The 20,653-nt window shown below is 40.1% G+C and overlaps 1 protein-coding gene across 4 annotated transcripts in view; it reads left to right on the top strand.

Moving 5' to 3' along the window:
- LOC100353012 (phospholipid-transporting ATPase ABCA3) overlaps nucleotides 1-18,952 on the top strand; it is a 123,510-nt gene extending 104,558 nt beyond the window's left edge. For all 4 annotated transcript variants that reach the window (XM_017342510.3, XM_051847877.2, XM_051847878.2 and 1 more), the window contains 7 exons: nucleotides 8,217-8,342; nucleotides 8,603-8,797; nucleotides 12,571-12,758; nucleotides 13,414-13,584; nucleotides 14,989-15,170; nucleotides 18,246-18,319; nucleotides 18,680-18,952. In XM_017342510.3, coding sequence (XP_017197999.2) covers nucleotides 8,217-8,342; nucleotides 8,603-8,797; nucleotides 12,571-12,758; nucleotides 13,414-13,584; nucleotides 14,989-15,170; nucleotides 18,246-18,319; nucleotides 18,680-18,820 — 1,077 coding nt within the window. In that variant the 3' untranslated portion in view covers nucleotides 18,821-18,952. The remainder of the gene's footprint in view (nucleotides 1-8,216; nucleotides 8,343-8,602; nucleotides 8,798-12,570; nucleotides 12,759-13,413; nucleotides 13,585-14,988; nucleotides 15,171-18,245; nucleotides 18,320-18,679) is intronic.
- Nucleotides 18,953-20,653: the final 1,701 nt, after the last annotated feature.

Raw genomic sequence — 20,653 nt, 5'->3', positions numbered from 1 at the left:
GTCCAGCTCTCTGCTGTGGCCCGGGAAGGCAGTGGAGGATGGCCCAAGTGCTTGGGCCCTGCACCCTCATGGGAGACCAGGAGGAAGCACCTGGCTCCTGGTTTCAGATCGGCGCAGCGCGCCGGCTGTGGTAGCCACTTGGGGAGTGAACCAAAGGAAAGGAAGACCTTTCTCTCTGTCTCTCTCACTGTCTATAACTCTCTCTCTCTGTGTCTCTCTCTCTCACATTGTCTAACTCTGCCTGGGCAAAAAAAAATATTCTTTGCTTTAAAAAGTTGTATTTTTAACTGACAAATAATTATTGTATGTATTCATGGTATACAATGTGATGTTTTGATATATGCTTACATTTGGAATGAGTAGATCAAGTTGTTTCACAAATCTATTACCTCACATTCTTAGGATTTTTGTGGTGAAAATATTTAAAATATCTTTTAGCTATTTTTATTTTTTTCTCTTTTAGCTATTTTTAAATATACAATGTGTTGTTATAGTCACCATTATGTGCAAGCTTCTGATAACTTCCATTCTATCTTCTACTTCTATGAGTTTAACTTGTAGAATTCCACATATAAGCAAGATCTTGTGGTATTTGTCTTTCTGTGCTTGACTTACTCTACTTAACATAATGTACTCCGTGATATTTATCCATGCCGTCACAAATTAGAGTATGCCCCTCTTTATTAATCCTGATAGCATTACACTGTGTACATATACCACATTTTCTTCTTTTTAAAAATTTATTTATTTATTTTGGAAGAGAGAGAGATCTTCTATCCACTGGTTCACTCCACAGATGGCCACAATGGTTAGCATTGGGCCAGGCCAAAGTTAGGAGCCAAGAATTTTATCCAGGGTTTCCACATGGGTAGCAGGGGCCCAAACACTTGGACCATCTTCCACTGATTTTTCCAGGCCATTAGCAGGGAGCTGGATCAAAAGTGGAGCTATGCCATAACATTAGCCCTGTACCACATTTTCTTAATCCATTTATCTTTGAACTCTTAGATTGATTCTATATCCTAGCTATTGTGAATAATGCCACAATAAACACTGGAGTGCAGATATCTTTACAATATGATGATTTCATTTTCTTTGGACATTTACCCAAAGAGGCAAAGACACGGAGCTCGCATCCGCTGGTTCACTCCCCAAATGCCCATAACAGCTGAATGCCCACAAGAGCCAGGGCTGAGCAGGGGCCAAAGCCAAGAGGTGAGAATTCAATCCAGGTCTCTCATGTGGGTGGTTAAGAACCAGACTCCTTCAGTCAAAACCACTGCTTCCCAGGGGCTACACAGTTGGGAAACTGGAGTCAGAAGCCAGAACCAAGAATTGAACCCAGGCACTCTGTTGTGTGATAATGTGGGCATCTTAACCATTAGACTAAACTTTCACATGCTGGCTTGAGCTTCTAATGTGTTTTTTCAATGTAATTTTTTTCTCACAAGAAGTCAATTATTGGGGCCAGCACTGAAGAACAGAGGGTTAGACCACCACCTGTAAAGTCAGCATCCCATGTCTGAGCAGTTGTGAGTCCTGGCTGCTCTGCTTCCAATCACGTTCCCTGCCAATGCATGTGGGAAGGCAGAAGATGATGGTCTAAGTACCTGGATCCCTGCCATCTATGTGCGAGACCAGGAAGTAGTACTTGTTTCCTGGCTTTAGACTGGTCCATCTCTGACCATCACAGCCAATTAAGGAGTGAACCATCAGATGGAAGATTTCTTTCTCTGTACCTCCCTCTCTGTGTGTCACTTTGCACTTTAAATAAATACATCTTTTTTAATGAAATCAATTTTTTATTTCTTTTTTTTTCTTTTTGTAACTTTTATTTAATGAATATAAATTTCCAAAGTACAGCTTATGGATTACAATGCCCCCCCATAACTTCCCTCCCACCCACAACCCTCCCCTTTCCCGCTCCCTCTCCCCTTCCATTCACATCAAGATTCATTTTCAATTCTCTTTATATACAGAAGATCAGTTTAGCATATATTAAGTAAAGATCTCAACAGTTTGCTCCCACATAGAAACACAAAGTGAAAAATACTGTTTGAGTACTAGTTATAGCATTAAATCACAATGTACAGCACATTAAGGACAGAGATCCTACATGAGGAGTAAGGCACAGTGACTCCTGTTGTTGACTTAACAAATTGACACTCTTGTTTATGGCATCAGTAATCACCCTAGGCTCTTGTCATGAGTTGCCAAGGCTATGGAAGCCTTTTGAGTTCACCGACTCTGATCATATTTAGACAAGGTCATAGTCAAAGTGGAAGTTCTCTCCTCCCTTAATGAAATCAATTGTTAACCCTACTGGGGTTCTCCTGTTAATAAGTTCTCTCTGTGTCTCTCTCTCACTGTCCACTCTGCCTGTCAAAAAAAAAATTATAATAATAAGTGTTTTCCTCTAACCTCAGAATCAGCCCTTAAGGCTTACTGGTCTGGCATTTCAGACATGAAAAGCCAAGACACTGTGACAAAAAATGTCCTACATTAAGGACCTCGGTGGGTAAGACCCCAGTGGAAAGAAGTCATCAAAGAAGGATGTACTTTTCTTTGAAGGGAGTAGAGAACTTCTACTTGGCTTATGACTTGTCTAAATACTGACAGAGTTTGTGGATTCAAAAGCCTTCCACAGCCAAGGCAGCTCATGTGAAGAGCCTCAGGTGATCACTGACGCCATACATAAGAGTGTTAATTGTTAAATTAACAACAGGAGTCACTGTGCACTAACTTCTCATGCAGGACCTCTGTCCTCAAGGAGTTGTATTAGTATGTCTAAGTGCTGTCAAAAGATGTATCATTCTTGGGTGCTTCTTTAAAGTTAATTAAGTTTCTAAAAAAAAAAGTGAAATTAACTTCAAGATGCAGTGACTTTGAACAGCCCTTGTCTCCACTGTTGAGGAACATTTTTGTGTGTGTGTGCAAATTGTTGAACTCTTTATTTAGTATAGAGTTGGTCTTCTTTGTATAAAGTTAATAGAAAATGGATCTTAGTGGAGAATAGGACTGGGAATAGGAGAGGGAAGTGGCAGAGGGGTAAGAGTGTGGGTAGGACAGGCATGATGGGAAGAATCACTATATTCCTAAAGTTTTCCTTATGAAATAGATGAAGTTTGTATTCCTTACACAAAAGGTTTCTTTGGGGAAAAAAATAAGGGCTTTCCTGATCAGTATTTTCTCTTTGTCATTTGGTTTCAGCATTTTTACTAATATGCTGCTATGGATATTTTTGTGTTTATCATACTTGTTCACTAAGCTCTCTGGGTATGTAGATTAATGTTTTCCCTCATATTTAGGAAATTTGCAGCCATTATTTATCTGGGTATTTTTTACTCCTCTCTCACCTTTCTATTTGACATTTTCATTATGCAAATACTGATGTACTAGAGGGTATCCCATCTTTCCTTGAGATTTTGATCGTTTTCTTCATTTGGTTTTCCCCTCTGTTCTTCAGTCTGTTAAGTCTGTGCAAGAGCTTAGTCTGAAATAATGATATGTACAATAAATGTTAGTGACTGTTGGTCCTGCCCTTCCACCAAAGATTTGTATTTTTCTAGTTAATTGTTTCCTGACAGGCTGGGCTGCTTTCAGTGAAGTCTATTTTCTTTGCAGTATGAAACCTCTGATGCTGTTCCTCTGAGAGTCATAGAAATAGTTTGAGATCTGGATTTAAGGTTCATTGTTACCTAGGGGACCTCTTCATAGCTATATTTTCCCCTAGGTCTTTTTGGTAAATTAGCCTATATGCTAATTCGTATCTCTAGTGAAGCAATTAGTTCGTTCTTAATTGCTTTCCACCAAAATCTCCATTGCTATTTTAGAGCAACTTTAATGTTTAAAATCTTCATACTCTCTTTCATATGAAATGAATAACATTGGAGAGAGCAAAGGAGATCAACTGCTTAACAACCCAACTCTCCCTGAAGGCAAAAATCTCTGAACTCGGTCCAGAGCTGGAACAGTGGTATGCCTCTCTGCTTCAAGATCTGGGTACTCAGTGGAGGATATTAGTCTCTGGTCTTCTTGATGTACCTTGCCAGCATGAAACCTATGCCCTATGAATGAGTCAGAGTGTAGTGAATAGTGAAATCAAAGTTCTGAAGTTTGGTTGCAGCTGAAGCCTTGATCCATGTTACTGACAGCTCTGAAGAATGATGGCCTTTCATAGTGGTCTTAAATCAAAATAAGGTCACCAGACTTTGTATCCCGGCATCAACTAGTCATTGGCTGCACCTGACACCTAGGAAAGGGCTATGACCTTAGGAAGAAATATAGTATAGCACAGCACACTAGACCACATGAATGGCCCCTCATGTAAGAAGGAAGACCCAAAATCTCAGCTACACTCACTTAAAACATAGCCTTTGGAACAGGTAGCCGGGCAATGGGATGAGAAAAGCTGGCATTCCGCCCCTTCAAGAAAGATAGCTCAGCCCTTGATTGGAAGGCTGAAGGAAAAGGGAGCCCTGGGTCCTTGAATGCACCTGCCTGCAGTGAAATTCTGTCACAGTGGTTGGGGGGCAGGAGAAAGTGAGCTGCTGGTCATGATTTGTATGCCACAGGATTTCACTATTCAAGTTTAATAGATTTTCTTGAATAAATGTTTATTCATTCATTGTATGGCCTGGGTTATGTTTTAAAATAATGTTCACCAATTGTACTGGGGCACAGTTTGCAGATCTCTCACATTGCATTCCGGAAGTCTCAAAATTTTTTACATGTTGTCTTACTTACATTCTCACTCTCTCATAAAGAGTTAATCCTTTAGTCTCTCAGAATGTTTAACATGATTGTAACAAATCACATTTGATCTCTGTTGTGACTTCAGTGTTTCATGAGGTGTCTTATTTTGGGGAAAAACACAATAGTCTAATCCTAATTTCTCTTCTTTTTTTTATTAGACAGGCAGAGTTAGACAGTGTGAGAGAGAGACAGAGAGAAAGGTCTTCCTTCCTCTGGTTCACTCCCCAAATGGCCGCTACAGCCGGACCTATGCTGATCCAAAGCCAGGAGCCAGGTGCTTCCTCCTGGTCTCCCATGCGGGTGCAGGGGCCCAAGCACTTGGGCCATCCTCCACTGCTCTCCCGGGCCACAGCAGAGAGCTGGACTGGAAGAAGAGCAGCCGGGACTAGAACCCGGCGCCCATATGGGATGCTGGCACTGCAGGCAGAGGATTAACCAAGTGAGCCACGGCACCGGCCCCTAATCCTAATTTCTTAAACTGTTGAAAGTGAAAACCAATGTGTTCTAAATGGACACTATGGGAAATGGTGACTTGATCAGCATAGCCCTGACTGTTAATGAACAACTTAATACATTATCCCTCTTAGTAGATTTTTGTCTGTTCTACTTAATATGACTGGTTTAATTCTGTAATTAATACACAGTTATTCTTAAGTGTTGAAAATTAACTGAAATGTGATCCCTGTTAAACATAAGAGTGGGAATAAGAGAGGGAAGAGATGTACAATTTGGGACATGCTCAAGCTGACTTGCCCCAAATGGTAGAGTTAGAAACATACCAGGGGATTCCAATTCAATCCCATCAAGGTGGCATGTACCAATGCCATCTCACTATTCCAAGTGATCAATTTCAGTTCACAATTGATCATAATGAAAGGACTAAGAGTCAAAGGGAGCACATAAACAAGTCTAGTACCTGCTAACACTAACCGATAGAATAAATAAGGGGGAGAGTGATCCAACATGGGAAGTGAGATACTCAGCAGACTCATAGAATGGCAGATGTCCTAAATAGCACTCTGGCCTCAGAATCAGCCCTAAAGGCATTCGGATCTGGCTGAAAAGCCCATGAGAGTATTTCAGGCATGGAAAGCCAAGACACGCTGGCAAAAGATCTCTGTGAGTGAGATCCCAGTGGAAAGAACAGGTCTTCAAAGAAGGAGGTACCTTTCTCTGAAGGGAGGAGAGAACCTCCACTTTGACTATGACCTTGTCTAAACAAGATAAGAATCGGAGAACTCAGAGGGCTTTCATAGCCTTGGAAACTCATGACTTGTGCATAGGGAGATTACTGATGCCATAGACAGGAGTGTCAATTGGTAAAGTCAACAACAGGAGTCACTGTGCACTTACTCCTCATGTAGGATCTCTGTCCTTAATGTGCTGTGCATTGAGATTTAATGCTATAACGAGTACTCAAACAATATATTTCACTTTGTGTTTCTATGGGGGTGCAAACTGTTGAAATCTTTACTTAATGTATACTAAACTGATCCTCTGTAAAAAAAAAAAAAAAAAAAAAAAGAAAAGAAATTATCAACTCCCAACTTGACTCTCACTGGGATTAAACATGACAATAGGTCTGATCTGATTTCATCATCATTTAAAAAAAATCATCTATTATTTTTCACTTTATGTTTCTGTGTGGGAGCAAACTGCTGAAATCCTTACTTAATGTATACTAAGCTGATCTTCTGTATATTAAGATAATCGAAAATGAATCTTGATGTGAATGGAAGGGGAGAGGGAGTGGGAAAGGGGAGGGTTGTGGGTGGGAGGGACGGTAAGTGGGGGAAGCCATTGTAATCCATAAATTGTACTTTGGAAATTTATATTCATTAAATAAAAGTTAAAAAAAAAACCAATGTGTTCTAAAAGGACTGGGCAAAATTATCTTCAAAATTATGCCAAACTTCTGTTCTAACATCTTAAGACCCATGTTCTTGATATAGAACTGCCTCAAAACTGATCAGTATCACTCTCCCAATATGCAGAAAGTCAATTGCTGACACTGGGGTGGTGGAAGAAAGATGTTTATTGCAAAGCATAGAGCAAGGAGTCTTAACCCAGTTATTACTTAATTTCTGGGCTCCTCAAGGGGCCAGAGATAAACAATCTTACAGATTGAAGCTGGGATTGAGGGGTACATTCCTGGTTGGTCTGTAGTGCTTATGGCCCTCCTATGATTGGTCAGTGATTCTGCATTCTATATGGAATTTTTGTGAAGATAAAGCTCCAGTCAGTCTAGAGGCTACATGCATGTGGTAATTACTTTTGGCGCAGGCACTGGAGCATCTGGAAAAGAAACACTTCAAGAAAAGAACAGGGCGGCGCTGCGGCTCAATAGGCTAATCCTTCGCCTTGCAGCGCCGGCACACTGGGTTCTAGTCCCAGTTGCCCCTCTTCCTGTCCAGCTCTCTGCTGTGGCCCGGGAGTGCAGTGGAGAATGGCCCAAGTCCTTGGGCCCTGCACCCCATGGGAGACCAGAATAAGCACCTGGCTCCTGCCATCGGATCAGCGCGGTGCGCCGGCTGCAGCGCGCCGGCCACAGCGGCCATTGGAGAGTGAACCAACGGCAAAAGGAAGACCTTTCTCTCTGTTTCTCTCTCTCACTGTGCACTCTGCCTGTCGAAAAAAAAAAAAAAGAAAAGAACAACCTCAAGATGTGAACTATATAGGAAATAAATGATCTCATCAGTCATGGCAATTAGGGATTTTTTTTTAGGGCCAGCTGCACTACTTCCTCCATTCAGTGAGCTAAGTTTAGTAAGAGGTGGATACATATTCAGAAAAGCAGGACAAAGAATCTTCAAGGGAAAGCGACTGGGAGACAATGTGAGACTAGAACCTGATGGTATATAGTATCTGCATTCAGGACATTGTGCAGGACACAGCTTTATTCTGAAGCTTCTTTGTATAGTGAAGACAAAAAAAAACAGTATTCATATCTGTACCATTATATTGAAAATATATGTAATGGGTCCCAGTGAGTTTCTTAGGAAAAGTTGATTTAGCCTTGCTGATTATCTTAGCTCCCATTCCCTTTTAATTTGAGCAGAAGTTATTACTACATTGTCATTACTATATTCTTTAAAGCTTCTCTACTTCTTTGAGATGAGGATCCAGGTTATAAAATAATTTCTCTGGCTTTAAATTCTGTCCTTCAGAAATTTAAATTATACATGGTAGCATGTTAACTCATGCTTTCTCTACTGTGTGAATATCTTTTGCCAATCTTCTGGCCCACAGCCACATTTCCCCAAAGAACTATTTACTACTAAAACTTAGTTAAGTTGTATGGGAGAGTGGAGTTGATGTGCAGAAAGTCTCTTGGAAATTGCTCAAGCCTTTTGTTTTTATACCTTTAACATTATCCCTCAATTTAGCTTTCACAAAGACAGTCAGTCTTGAGTATGTGCCTAAATGGTCTCCACCTCATGATTCTTGTCTTGAAAATACAGGAGCAGGTGTCCAAGAAACTTTCTGGAAAATCCGAAGATGAAGATGTACAAAATGAGAGAATTAACATACTGCAGCATCCTGAGAAGTTTCAGAATTCTGTAGTTCTTATTAAGGAACTCACAAAGGTATTATCATTCAATAGCCAACATATGCTGGCTTCATCCCTACTTAAGAGCATGCCTTTGGTGCTTGTTGATCAACCTCCTTATCTATCTATATAGATAAATAGGCATATATATTTTCTTTACAATCTGTATTCCCCCAATTGAACAGAACTATTCTTGTGAAACTGTCTAAGGCAGTGGTCCATAGGGGACTGAGGTTATCTATTGTATTTGACCTAGAAGCATTCTTCGATGAGTTGTCTTTTATGGATTTTTTTTAGATATATTTTAAGTATCCAGTTATTCTGGCTGTGAAAAATATCTCCCTTGCAATACAAAAGAAAGAGTGCTTTGGATTGCTTGGATTCAATGGAGCTGGAAAAACAAGTACCTTCCAAATTTTGACTGGAGAAGAGAGTGCTACCTCAGGGGATGTGTTCATTGATGGCTTTAGCATCAACAGAAATGTCCTACAGGTGAGATACTATTAGAGTATAAAATTGGAGAAGCAGGGGCTGGCACTGTGGCATAGTGGGTTAAACCTCTGCCTGCGGTGCCAGCATCCCATATGGTCGCATGGTTCATGTCTCAGCTGCTCCTGTTCCAATCCAGCTCTCTGCCATGGCCTGGAAAAGCAGTGGAAGATGGTCCAAGTTCTTGGGCACCTGCACCCACATGGGAGATGCAGAAGCAGCTCCTGGCTCCTGGCTTTGGATCAGCTCAGCTCTGGCTGTTGCAGCCATTTGGGGAGTGAACCAGTGAATGGAAAGATTCTCTCTCTCTCTCTCTCTCTCTCTCTCTTCCTCTCTCTTCCTCTCTCTCTCTCTCTGTAACTCTATCTCCCAAATAAAATCTTTATAAAAATTGGAGAACCATAATGACTCATGAATGCAGATAATACTGATGGCCTAGGATAATAGATAGGAATCATTGTAAGTATTATTATTGATACTGTTGATGCAGTCAGTGGATTCTGATATTTCACCTGCAAGATTACTTTGGTAATTTCGGGTTCCTGACGATTCCAAGTGAATTTTAGGATAAATATTTTTATTATTACAAAAAATATTAAGATTTTAAGAGAGATTTCACTGAATCTGTAAACCTTTTCTGGTAGACTTGACATCTTAATAATATTATGTCTTTCCATTTAGTTATATCTTCCTTACTTTCTTTTATCAATGTTTTGAAGTTTTCAGTGTACAAAACTTTTAACTCCTTAGATAGTTTATTCCTATGCATGTTATTCTTTTTGGTGCTATTGTAAATTAAACTGTTTTCTTAATTTTCTTTTCAGGTTATTCATTGTCAGCATATAGATATTCAACAGACTTTTTAAAGTAAAAATAGATGAATATACAAAACACACTTTCCCTATACTTTATATAAAATAAATGGACTAGATGAAGAAAACAAGGGAGAATTAGAAAAAGAGAAATCAAGAGGAGGAAAATAGGATGAATTTGGAGATTCTTCTCTGGAATAATAGTCCATAGACTGACTTTGATTACATGAGAAGGGGCCACCAACTACCACAATCTTTCCAGAATCTATCTATAAGGTTTAACTTTATGTCATAATCAATTATCTTTTCCAAATAGAAGTCACGCTCCAAGCAGGTTAACTGAGTGAATCTTCAGGGATGTAACACTGGATCATAGTTATGATTTGCTAGGATTCTTTCTTTTTTGTTGCTATTGCTATTGCATTGTTTTTCTATGCTTGAAGAAAAAAATGATTATTGCTATAGCAATAAAATATAGTCAAAACACAAGATATGTCTGGGTTTCATCACCATCTTATTTGAGGAAGATAGGAGAAAATGTTTCTTGATCATGGATATGAGGCCACTAAGTAAATGACCTCATTTCAGTAGACCAACTATTTCAAATCTGTGCTCACTTAGCACTTTTTCATGGTTCCAGAATCAATGGAACCTTGACAAAATTTCACAAGTTGTACAAGTGGTTTCCATACTCATTTTTTTTTTATTTTTTGACAGGCAGAGTGGACAGTGAGAGAGAGAGAGACAGAGAGAAAGGTCTTCCTTTGCTGTTGGTTCAACCTCCAATGGCCGCCGCGGCCGGTGTGCTGCCACGCTGATCCGATGGCAGGAGCCAGGTACTTCTCCTGGTCTCCCATGGGGTGCAGGGCCCAAGCACTTGGGCCATCCTCCACTGCACTCCTGGGCCACAGCAGAGAGCTGGCCTGGAAGAGGGGCAACCGGGACGGAATCCGGCGCCCCAACCGGGACTAGAACCTGGTGTGCCAGCACCGCAAGGCAGAGGATTAGCCTAGTGAGCCGCGGCGCCGGCCTCTTGTTTTCTTAAAATTTTTATTTATATATTTGAAAGGAAAAGAGACAGAGACAGAGATAGATTGTCCATCTGCTGGTTCTCTCCCCAAATGCCCTCAATAGTTTGGACTTGTCCAGGCCAAAACCAGGAGTGAGATGCTCAATCCCAGGTCTCTTTGTGTGGGACAGCAGCCATCACTGCTGTCTCCTAGGGTACACATTTGCAGGAAGCTAGAAGCAGAAGTGGAGTCAGTCCTTGAACCTAGGAATTCAGATACGGGATGCAGGTGTTCAAATGGCAACTTAACCACTGCACCAAACACCTGCCCCTGTTGTTTGTTAGCATAAGTGTTTATTGCTTGTAGGATATATCAACTTTCTTTGTACAGATCAAGAAAACACAAAGTGCCTTAACTGCTTTGTCACCTGAGGCTCCCTTTCATGTGATGAGTTGCTTCTCTCTTGCTAATTCTAATAGTCTCTCCTGGTCTTTGTCTTTTGACAGTTTGATTATAACATGCCTTGCTCTGGGTCTCTGAGTTCATCTTGAAGTTTATTGAGCTTGGATGTTTATACTCACTTTTGGGGCGGGGTGAGTTTTCTGCCATTATTTCCCCAAATATTCTCTCTCCCCCTTTCTTCTTGAATAACCACAATGGATATGTCAGTCCACTAGATGATATCCCAAGGGCCCCTTAGGTTTTGTTCACTTTTCCTACCTCTTTTTTTCTTTCTGTCCCTCAAACTCAACAATTTCCATTGTCCTATATTCAAATTCACTGATTCTCTTTGCTACCTGTAAGTCTCTATGGTGAATCTATTTGTTATTGTATTTCTAAGCTATAGACTGTTTTATTTCCTTTTAGGTTTTCCATCTCTAATGATTTTCCCATTATGTTTGTACATCACTATCTTTGCTTTGTTCACATCTTCCTCTTTAAACAGTTGTTTTTAAAGTGTTTCTCTAATAGATCTTCTGTCAGGTCTTAGGGAAAGTTTCTGTGTTATTTTCTCTTGGGTGGGCCATATTTTTCTGTTTCTTATAAATTTTCATTGATAATATAGTAACACTGGGAATCATATTCTTTCCATTCTCCTTATTTGCTGTTTTTTATTTATAGTGTTTGGAATTTTGGGTTGTTGGTGTTGTAGGCTGTTTTTTACTTAGATAAACCTGAGCTGTGAACTTAAGGTTTTCTCAGGTCTTTTCTGATTGTGCACCTTTCCTTGAGAAAGTACAGTCACTTTCCAATTTTCTTTGTATATGTAGTTGTTTTTTATTGTTCAAGTCTCCAATGTCTGGATCCTAACAGAGGAAAAGAAAAAAAAGGAAAGTGTGGGAAAGATGGTAGCCCTCTGAATCCTTTGAAGTCATGTCAGCCTCATGCAGAGAGGCTTGCAACATTCCAAGTCTATGAGCATGAGTAATCTGGGAATCAGTGTTAATATTAGTTTAATTTCATGGCTTTATCTGCAGCTACCAAAGCTATGTGTGCCTGAATGTAAATCAGTAGACAAGTTTGGCTAATTACTAACACAACACTCATTGTGGTCTCCTGTTTTGAGGATAGGATACGAAGTTTGGGGAAGCTCTGCTTCTGGTTCAGTCTTTCTGTGAAATAAGGTATATACATGACTGTGCAGGTTAAACAATGCAAAAACCTCCATGATGGCTGTGCCCCCTAATACTCTGCCAAATTGAATGAGTTCTGGGATTTTGTTTCTCACTTCTTCGTTCCTAATATTGTTAAAACAGAATTAGGTAACTTTTTTTATTCCAATGTAGTAAGGTTCAACAGTCATAGTTTTGTAGCCATTCAGAAAAGAAAATTTCTCAGTAGGACTCTTGGAATCCTGACCTAAAAGGCTGGCTGCGGGTTCCTCCACCCTATCTGTAGATGGTCAGTGGGATGGATGACTTGGGTCTTTACATAAGGCAATTCTTGGAATTAGGTGAGGTCGAGAATTGGCTATTGTCCTCAATTTGATGCCTTGCTGGAATACATGACTGCTCGAGAAATACTGATAATGTATGCCAGAGTTTGGGGAGTCTCTGAGTCTCAGATTCAGCTGTATGTGAACTCATATTTGAACTCAATGGAACTGGAGCCTCATGCTAACAAGATTATTAGCACCTATAGGTGAGTCATTATGCTTGCTGCTATTTTTTTTGTTAATGTTGATGTATTTCCTTACATTTTTAATGTTTGAAATGAATACCCACAACTCTACCTAGGCTTTTCTCTCACACAATTCCCTAAATATGAAACTATCTAAGAGTTTTCTAGTTTTAAGATTCTAGTAATAAACAGATAAATGTAGTTCAGTATATCTTCCCTTTGTTGAGATGAAACTCAAAATTCCATTTCCATTTGAATTTTAGCCTATGAACATCAAAGGGAGCATCTTTCTATCTGGTAATTCTATGGTTCTTTTTTCTCCCAAATAAAGAGGAATGTAGGCCCTTTAAATTATGGTGGGGCTTATGTACCTGAGAAGCCATGACACCAAAAAAAGTAAGCCTCTGATAATGCTGTCAAAATCAGACACATAAAGTCACTCCTCTATACCTCAAAATAAATTGTGTGTGTGTACATGCACACACATGCATGCAGGTATATATACAAGTAGGTACTTTGCTTTGCTACCTTGTTAAAATTACATCTAATAGCATTGCAGATGGATTGTTTGCTGGGATTCTCAGCATTTAAGTTATTTGCGCTGTTTGTTTTAAATAACTAATACATATATACAGCCTTGTCTTCTCTCACTTTCTCTTTTCCTTTGGCCATGAAGTGGAGGAAACAAACGTAGGCTGAGTACTGCTATTGCTCTAATGGGAAGGTCCTCAGTTGTCTTCCTGGATGAGCCATCAACAGGCATGGACCCAGTGGCCCGACGCCTGCTCTGGAATGTGGTGACCAAGACCCGTGACAGTGGAAAAGCTATTGTTATCACCTCCCACAGGTGTGACTCATTGAGAGGCATGGTTTGGGGTTGGTAGGATGTGACTCATTGAGAGGCATGGTTTGGGGTTGGTAGGAGCTATAGTAGCTCTAAGAGGGAATTATTTGAGACCAAGAATATTAGACAGTGAATTTTCCTGAATATGTGAGCTCTTCATTAGGAGTTATGATTCTTGCTAACCATAATGAGTAGAGCAGCCAAGAATCCTCAATGAGTTTTTTTTTTTTTTTTGACAGGCAGAGTGGACAGTGAGAGAGATACAGAGAGAAAGGTCTTTTGCCATTGGTTCACCCTCCAATGGCCACCACGGCTGGTGCGCTGTGGCCAGCGCATCGCGCTGATCCGAAGGCAGGAGCCAGGTGCGTCTCCTGGTCTCCCATGGGGTGCAGGGCCCAAGCACTTGGGCCATCCTCCACTGCACTCCCTGGTCACAGCAGAGAGCTGGACTGGAAGAGGGGCAACCGGGACAGAATCCGGCGCCCCGACCGGGACTAGAACCCGGTGTGCTGGCGCCGCAGGCAGAGGATTAGCCTATTGAGCCATGGCGCCAGCCCTCAATGAGTTTTTAAAAATGAAGAGTGGGGAAAAGACAGTAAGTTCAAGAAGTGTTCCATTTGAGGATTGAATACTCTATTATTCACCATTGAACATCCACTTCCCAACTGTGAGTTTTGTGACTGGCAAATACAACTTCTGATTGAAGGGACAATCACAAAGCTCTAGCTCTGATTAAACTACACCATGTCCTCCAACACAGAAATTTTTTTTTTATCGTTTATTTAATGAATATAAATTTCCAAAGTACGACTCATGGGTTACAATGGCTTTCCCCCCCATACCGTCCCTCCCACCCACAACCCTCCCCTTTCCCACTCCCTCTCCCCTTCCATTCACATCAAGATTCATTTTCAATTATCTTAATATACAGAAGATCAGCTTAGTATACCTTAAGTAAGGATTTCAACAGTTTGTTCCCACACAGAAACATAAAGTGAAAAATAATAGATGATTTTTTTTAAATGATGATGAAATCAGATCAGACCTATTGTCATGTTTAATCCCAGTGAGAGTCAAGTTTGGAATTGATAATTTCTTTTTTTTTTTTTTTTACAGAAGATCAGTTTAGTGTACATTAAGTAAAGATTTCAATCGTTTGCACCCCCATAGAAACACAAAGTGAAATATACTGTTTGAGTACTTGTTATAGCATTAAGCCTCAGTGTACAGCACATTAAGGACAGAGATCCTACATGAGGAGTAAGTGCACAGTGACTCCTGTTGTTGACTTTACAAATTGACACTCCTGTTTATGGCATCAATAATCTCCCTATGCACCAGTCATGAGTTTCCAACCAACACAGAAATTTTGTAGCCTTACATTGCTTTGTTCTCCTGTTTTGCAAGTATGGAAGAATGTGATGCCCTCTGTACCAGGCTAGCCATCATGGTGAAGGGGAAGTTCATGTGCTTGGGCAGCCCTCAGCATCTCAAGAACAAGTTTGGCAATATTTACATCCTGAAGGTTAAGGGCAAGAGTGAGCATATGTTGGAACCTTTTAAAAATTTTATCAAAATGACATTTCCAGGTAAGTGAAGTTGTGCTAACTTTATTATATTTGTCGTTCTTACCATCCAAATGGCTTATATCTCCAATACCAGTTTACTGTGAGTTAATGGTATTTACTGATCTTTCATACTGTTCCCTTTAGGGTTGTTTGTTACTACTAATCTCTTGTGCCAGATTATTTTAATAAGTTTCACAAAAGAAACAAAGGTTGTCATCAAACTCTTGAATCACTTATTAAGGCAGCTTTATCTTCGTACTGTCCATATAAATTATATTTCTAAGGTCATGTTTTTATCATAATTCTCAGTTATTTTCATATACTGTCCATGCAAAGCTTTAAGATTTTTGTCTTCTCACTGATAGTATAACTCTGGTCATCCAGGATATGGTAATAAAATATGACCAAGAACAAGTAAGTATTTCTGTGCCTTCAAGAGTATATTTGCTTCTGGGCAGTAAATTCAGTAAGCACCTCTGCCCACGTGGCATGGTACCAAAGACGGAAGCTGTCTTTTCTGTCCCTTACTTCTCTTTTCTAAACATAAAACAGAGACATTGAAAAGATTTTAGCAATTACGGCTTTTCATCTTAGTTTCCATTTTTCTAAGTTAAAGAAAATATCATAGAAGTTCTTGTGAGTCAAGCTTTACAGTTGGAATGTTATTCTCTTGGGAATGGAAAATACTGATTACACAGTAAGAATAGGAAACAGAGACCAGCACTGTGGTGCAGCAGAACAATACAAATACTCGAAACAGCTGCCCTTGTCAGCACTGGGTCTGGAGATGAAGCTCTGCGCTCTCTTCCTATATGGGAGCTTGCACTGAGACTGCCACATACGGGCAGGACGTTCCTAGTGGACAGAAGTAGGTGGTCAGTAGCATTTTTTGACTGTAAGCAGACTCAAGTGCATATCTGGAGGAAAGCATCCTTAATTTAGCTTAGAGCAAGGGGATAACCACAGGAAGCATATATCACAAAGTACCAGAAGAAAGTCTACACTGAGAGGCCAAATTATTTAAAATATGCGGAAGACTCAGGGGAAGGAACCCCACAGCTGCAAAACTATATTTTAGGGGCTTGCACTGTGGTGTAGTGGCTTAAGCCTCCACTTGCAGCACTGGCATCCCATACAGGTACCGGTTTAAGTCCCAGCTGCTCCACTTCCTATCCAGCTCCCTGCTAATGTGTTTGGGAAAGCAGCAGAAGACGACCCAAGTTCTTGGGCCCCTGCACCCACGTGAGAGACCCAAAAGAAGCTCCTGGTTTCAGGCTGGCCCAGCTCTAACCACTGCAGCCATCTGGCAAGTGAACCAGTGAATGGAAGACTTTTTTCTCTCTGTCTCTGCCTCTCCCTCTCTGTGACTCTGTCTTTCAAATAATGTCCCATCCCACCTCCCACACAGAAAATGTCTCTCCAAAAATAAGAAAAGTCATCTCACTTAAATATGTGCAATAGAAAAGAATGTGGTTATGCACCACAGGAAAACATAGTAACTAAAAGCAAATAGGAACAAAACTTAACAGATAATGAAAGCACAGCAGATATATAATTTCACAAAACAGATGGAGATTATTCTTTCAACACTTGTATGAGCATTAAAATTTACAAATGAGATAGTTGATATGAAAACAAATTCTACATCACAGTTTTAAGTGCTAGAAATTAGATGATCAGACAACAAAGGGATAGAGGAGACAGCTGATAGTATTGGAAAAATGTTTTAAAGATTTATTTAAGAGGCAGAGTTTTTTGAGAGTTTATTTAGTTGAGAGAAAGTAGAGCAACTGGAACCTGAATTAGCACCCAGCACCACCACCATAGGCAGAGGCTAAACCCACTATGTCATAAGAAACGCTCATAATATTGATGAAGTTATTGCTTATTTCTTTGGGATACTGAGGCTTGGAAGTTACATGTATGAGTAACTAGATTACTAATACTTGAGCTTGATGGGGTGTTTTCATTAGTGCTTATTTGTAATATTTCATTATGCTGTGTTTGAAATGCTCATATTTCACAATAAAAGAGACTTGCATGAACAAAAACACAGTACATGCCTTATGATTAACATTAAGAAAATTCTTACACCATTACAAACATATATTTTTCTTTAAAACATGTTTAATCCAAGTTATTTCAATTTGCAATAAGTTGCAAATATGCATTGGTAAGTGTAAATACTTCTGTGTATTCTAAATTAGGAACGAATACCCACCCTCTTAATACCATCAGTGGATTCTTACTTGCAAAAGAGACATGAACACATGGACTGGCTTCAGTGATTTATATAGCATCAAGATTGCATAATCTTGGAGCCAGCGTTGTGGCATAGTGGGTAATGCTGCCACCTGCAGTGCCAGCATCCCATAAGGGCACTGGTTCAAGACCTGGCTGCTCCACTTCCTATCCAGCTCTCTGCTATGGCCTGGGAAAGCAGTGGAAGATGGCCCAAGAGCTTGGGTCCCTGCGTCCGTATGGGAGACCCAGAGGAGGCTCTTGGCTCCTGGCTTCAGATTGGCGCAGCTCCGGTCATTGCGACCAATTGGGGAGTGAACCAGCAAATGGAGAACCTCTCTCTCTCTCTCTCTCTCTCTCTCTCTCTCTCTGCGTGTAACTCTGACCTTCAAATAAATAAGTAAATCTTTTAAAAAACTGCATAATCTCTAACATGACAAAGCAAATTTGTCCTGCTCTTTTCCCTTTCAAATGCTGTACATTCATGTCATACAATGAAAAGGACAACTCTCCCAGTTCATATTCTCAGCATTATGTTTAGAAAAAAGTATTGTAGTAACAGTAGAATTTTTTAAACTTGGGATTTTTTACATTGAGAATGTAAACTGGCAAGTTTGTGTGCTCCGATTAATTGCTATGAACTCTACATAACCTAGTTCCTCATGAATAAATCAAAAGCATTAACTATGTCATATATAGCAAAAAGAGTGGGGAGTTTTGGGAGGTCATATCCAGCTTTTCATTAAGCCCATCCATTCACTCCTCCACTGTATATAATTAAATGGGTGCAGCAGTATTTCAGCGATTATACATGGAATCTATGAGATTATTCATGTGCACTGTTTTTCCTCTTAGGTAGTGACTTGAAGCACCAGAATCAAAAGATCCTTAACTACTATATTCCCTGCAAGGACAACGGCTGGGGAAAGGTGATGGTAGAAACTATGCCCTTCTAACATGATCTGTTAAGAGAGCACTAATGATGAGAACTACTTAGGATTTGGATCTGAAATGGGATCCTAACATTGTGGGTGGAGTGAGGCATTTGGGTTACTTTTCACACACATTCCCACTATGAGTCCATGTGGAAAGGACAATGAGCACAGAAAACTGCCTCCTCTTGGCTTCTTAGTTAACGAGTTCTTCTTTCTCATCTCTTCTGTCTGTGCCTCTTGTCCTCCAACATAAACTTGACAAAAGTTGGGAAAAGTGGAGGAAAAACTCATCTGGATAAGGGGCTGGAGAGGAGATCAGACCATAATGTAACTTTCTTTTTGTTGTTCTTAAAGATGTTTGGCATTTTGGAGAAAGCTAAAGAGCAATTCGATTTAGAAGATTATTCCATCAGTCAGATAACCCTGGAACAAGTCTTCCTCACTTTTGCTAATCCAGAAAATACAGATGATGATTCTCTACAAAAGGTGCCATGAATGATATTCAGTTGCAGTCAGTGACACTTCTACCTTTCTTACATTATACCTGAACATTTAGAGGAACATTTCTGTGTTTGTATATCTTGGTGTATATAGATTTATGTAATAAATATTTCCCCAAAGGAAAAAGTTTGTCCCTTTCTTTTCATACTTAGATGGGTGGATTGTAGTTGTGCTAATATTTCCAAAATAAAATTCTTATACTTCAATTGTAAGAGAATGTTTGCACCAAGAACATTTGGAAGTAAACAGAAACAAAAAAAATTCTTTAAAAATAGCGTTATCCTTGCTACTCTCACTTCTAATAAAGAATAAAGAGAGGCCGGCGCCACGGCTCAATAGGCTAATCCTCCACCTGCGGCGCCGGCACACCAGGTTTCAGTCCCGGTCGGGGCGCCGGATTCTGTCCTGGATGCCCCTCTTCCTGTCCAGCTCTCTGCTGTGGCCTGGGAGTGCAGTGGAGGATGGCCCAAGTGCTTGGGCCCTGAACCCGCATGGGAGACCAGGAGAAGCACCTGGCTCCTGCCTTCGGATCAGTGCGGTGCGCTGGCCACGGCAGCCATTGGAGGGTGAACCAACGGTAAAGGAAGACCTTTCTCTCTGTCTCTCTCTCTCACTGTCCACTCTGCCTGTCCAAAAAATAAATAAATAAATAAATAAATAAATAGAAATTAATAAATTAATTACAGAGAGAGGTAAAGATTTTCTGATTCTAATCTAGTCAAATGGAGTTCCAGTAAACACCATGAGAAATTTAATCACCTCTCCTGGATCATGGGCAGATAAGCAATTAAAATATTTCTTGTAGAATTAGAGATAGAGTTTATGAAGCAGCTATTTGAGGGATTGCTTGTTCAACATTTTCAAATTCCTAATTGGATATTACCAACTATGAAATGATATGTAGAAGATACTCACTGTTCTGTTCTTTTTCAATGAGGAGGGGATTTGAGTTTGTTTTATATATAGTCTCAAATTAAATCCATGATTTTTCTCTTAATCACTTAGGCTGCATGCACCTGAATGCAAATAAACAGAAGGGTTTGATTAATTTCTAAAACAAAACTCACTGCTTTTTTTTGTTTGTTTGTGGGGTAAGAAAAGATTTTGCTTCTGATTTAGTTTTACTCTGGAACAAGATGTATGAATGGATATCTAGGTTGAACACTAGAAATATATTCATAGCAGCCATGCCTTTGAAGTTCCTGATTAAGAAAGGTATCACATGGTAAACTTATCCAAATTCATCAGCTCTGAGATTTTATTTCTAACTTCTTCATCCCCAAGGTCATTAAAACAAATTATAATTATAATTTTAAGATACTACATTAGGTCTAACAACTAGACCTAATAGATAAAAATTAGATAAAAAGCTAAAGTGAGACTCTTGGAGAAATTAGGACATTCAAAAGCAGCCAGGTATATGGGAGAATGTAGAAAGCCATGTGCATGCCCAGGGAAAAGAGATACACTGAGAAGAACTAAAGCTTTCACCTTGGACTGATCCTCAGAGACAGAGCAGACCCAGCTATATGGTGAAGGAGAACTCCAGCACAGAACCAAGCTGCAGTCTATAAAAACTAGACAAGGCCAGCGTCGCGGCTCACTAGGCTAATCTTCCACCTGCGGCACCAGCACCCCTGCATGAAGTGCTAAAGACAGGTTGGTGTTGAGACATAGCCAGTTAAGTCACTGCTTGTAATGTGTCAGCTTCCCAGGACCAGCCCCAGGTGTTGTGTCCATTTGGGGAATGAACCAGCAAATGGCAGATCGATCAATCGATATCTAGCTATATCTCTCTCTCTCTCTCTTTCTCTCCCTCCATCCTCT

Source organism: Oryctolagus cuniculus, chromosome 19 (assembly GCF_964237555.1).
Source record: "Oryctolagus cuniculus chromosome 19, mOryCun1.1, whole genome shotgun sequence".
In the NCBI taxonomy this organism is placed as follows: Eukaryota; Metazoa; Chordata; class Mammalia; order Lagomorpha; family Leporidae; genus Oryctolagus; species Oryctolagus cuniculus.
This window is presented reverse-complemented; position numbering and strand designations above follow the sequence as displayed.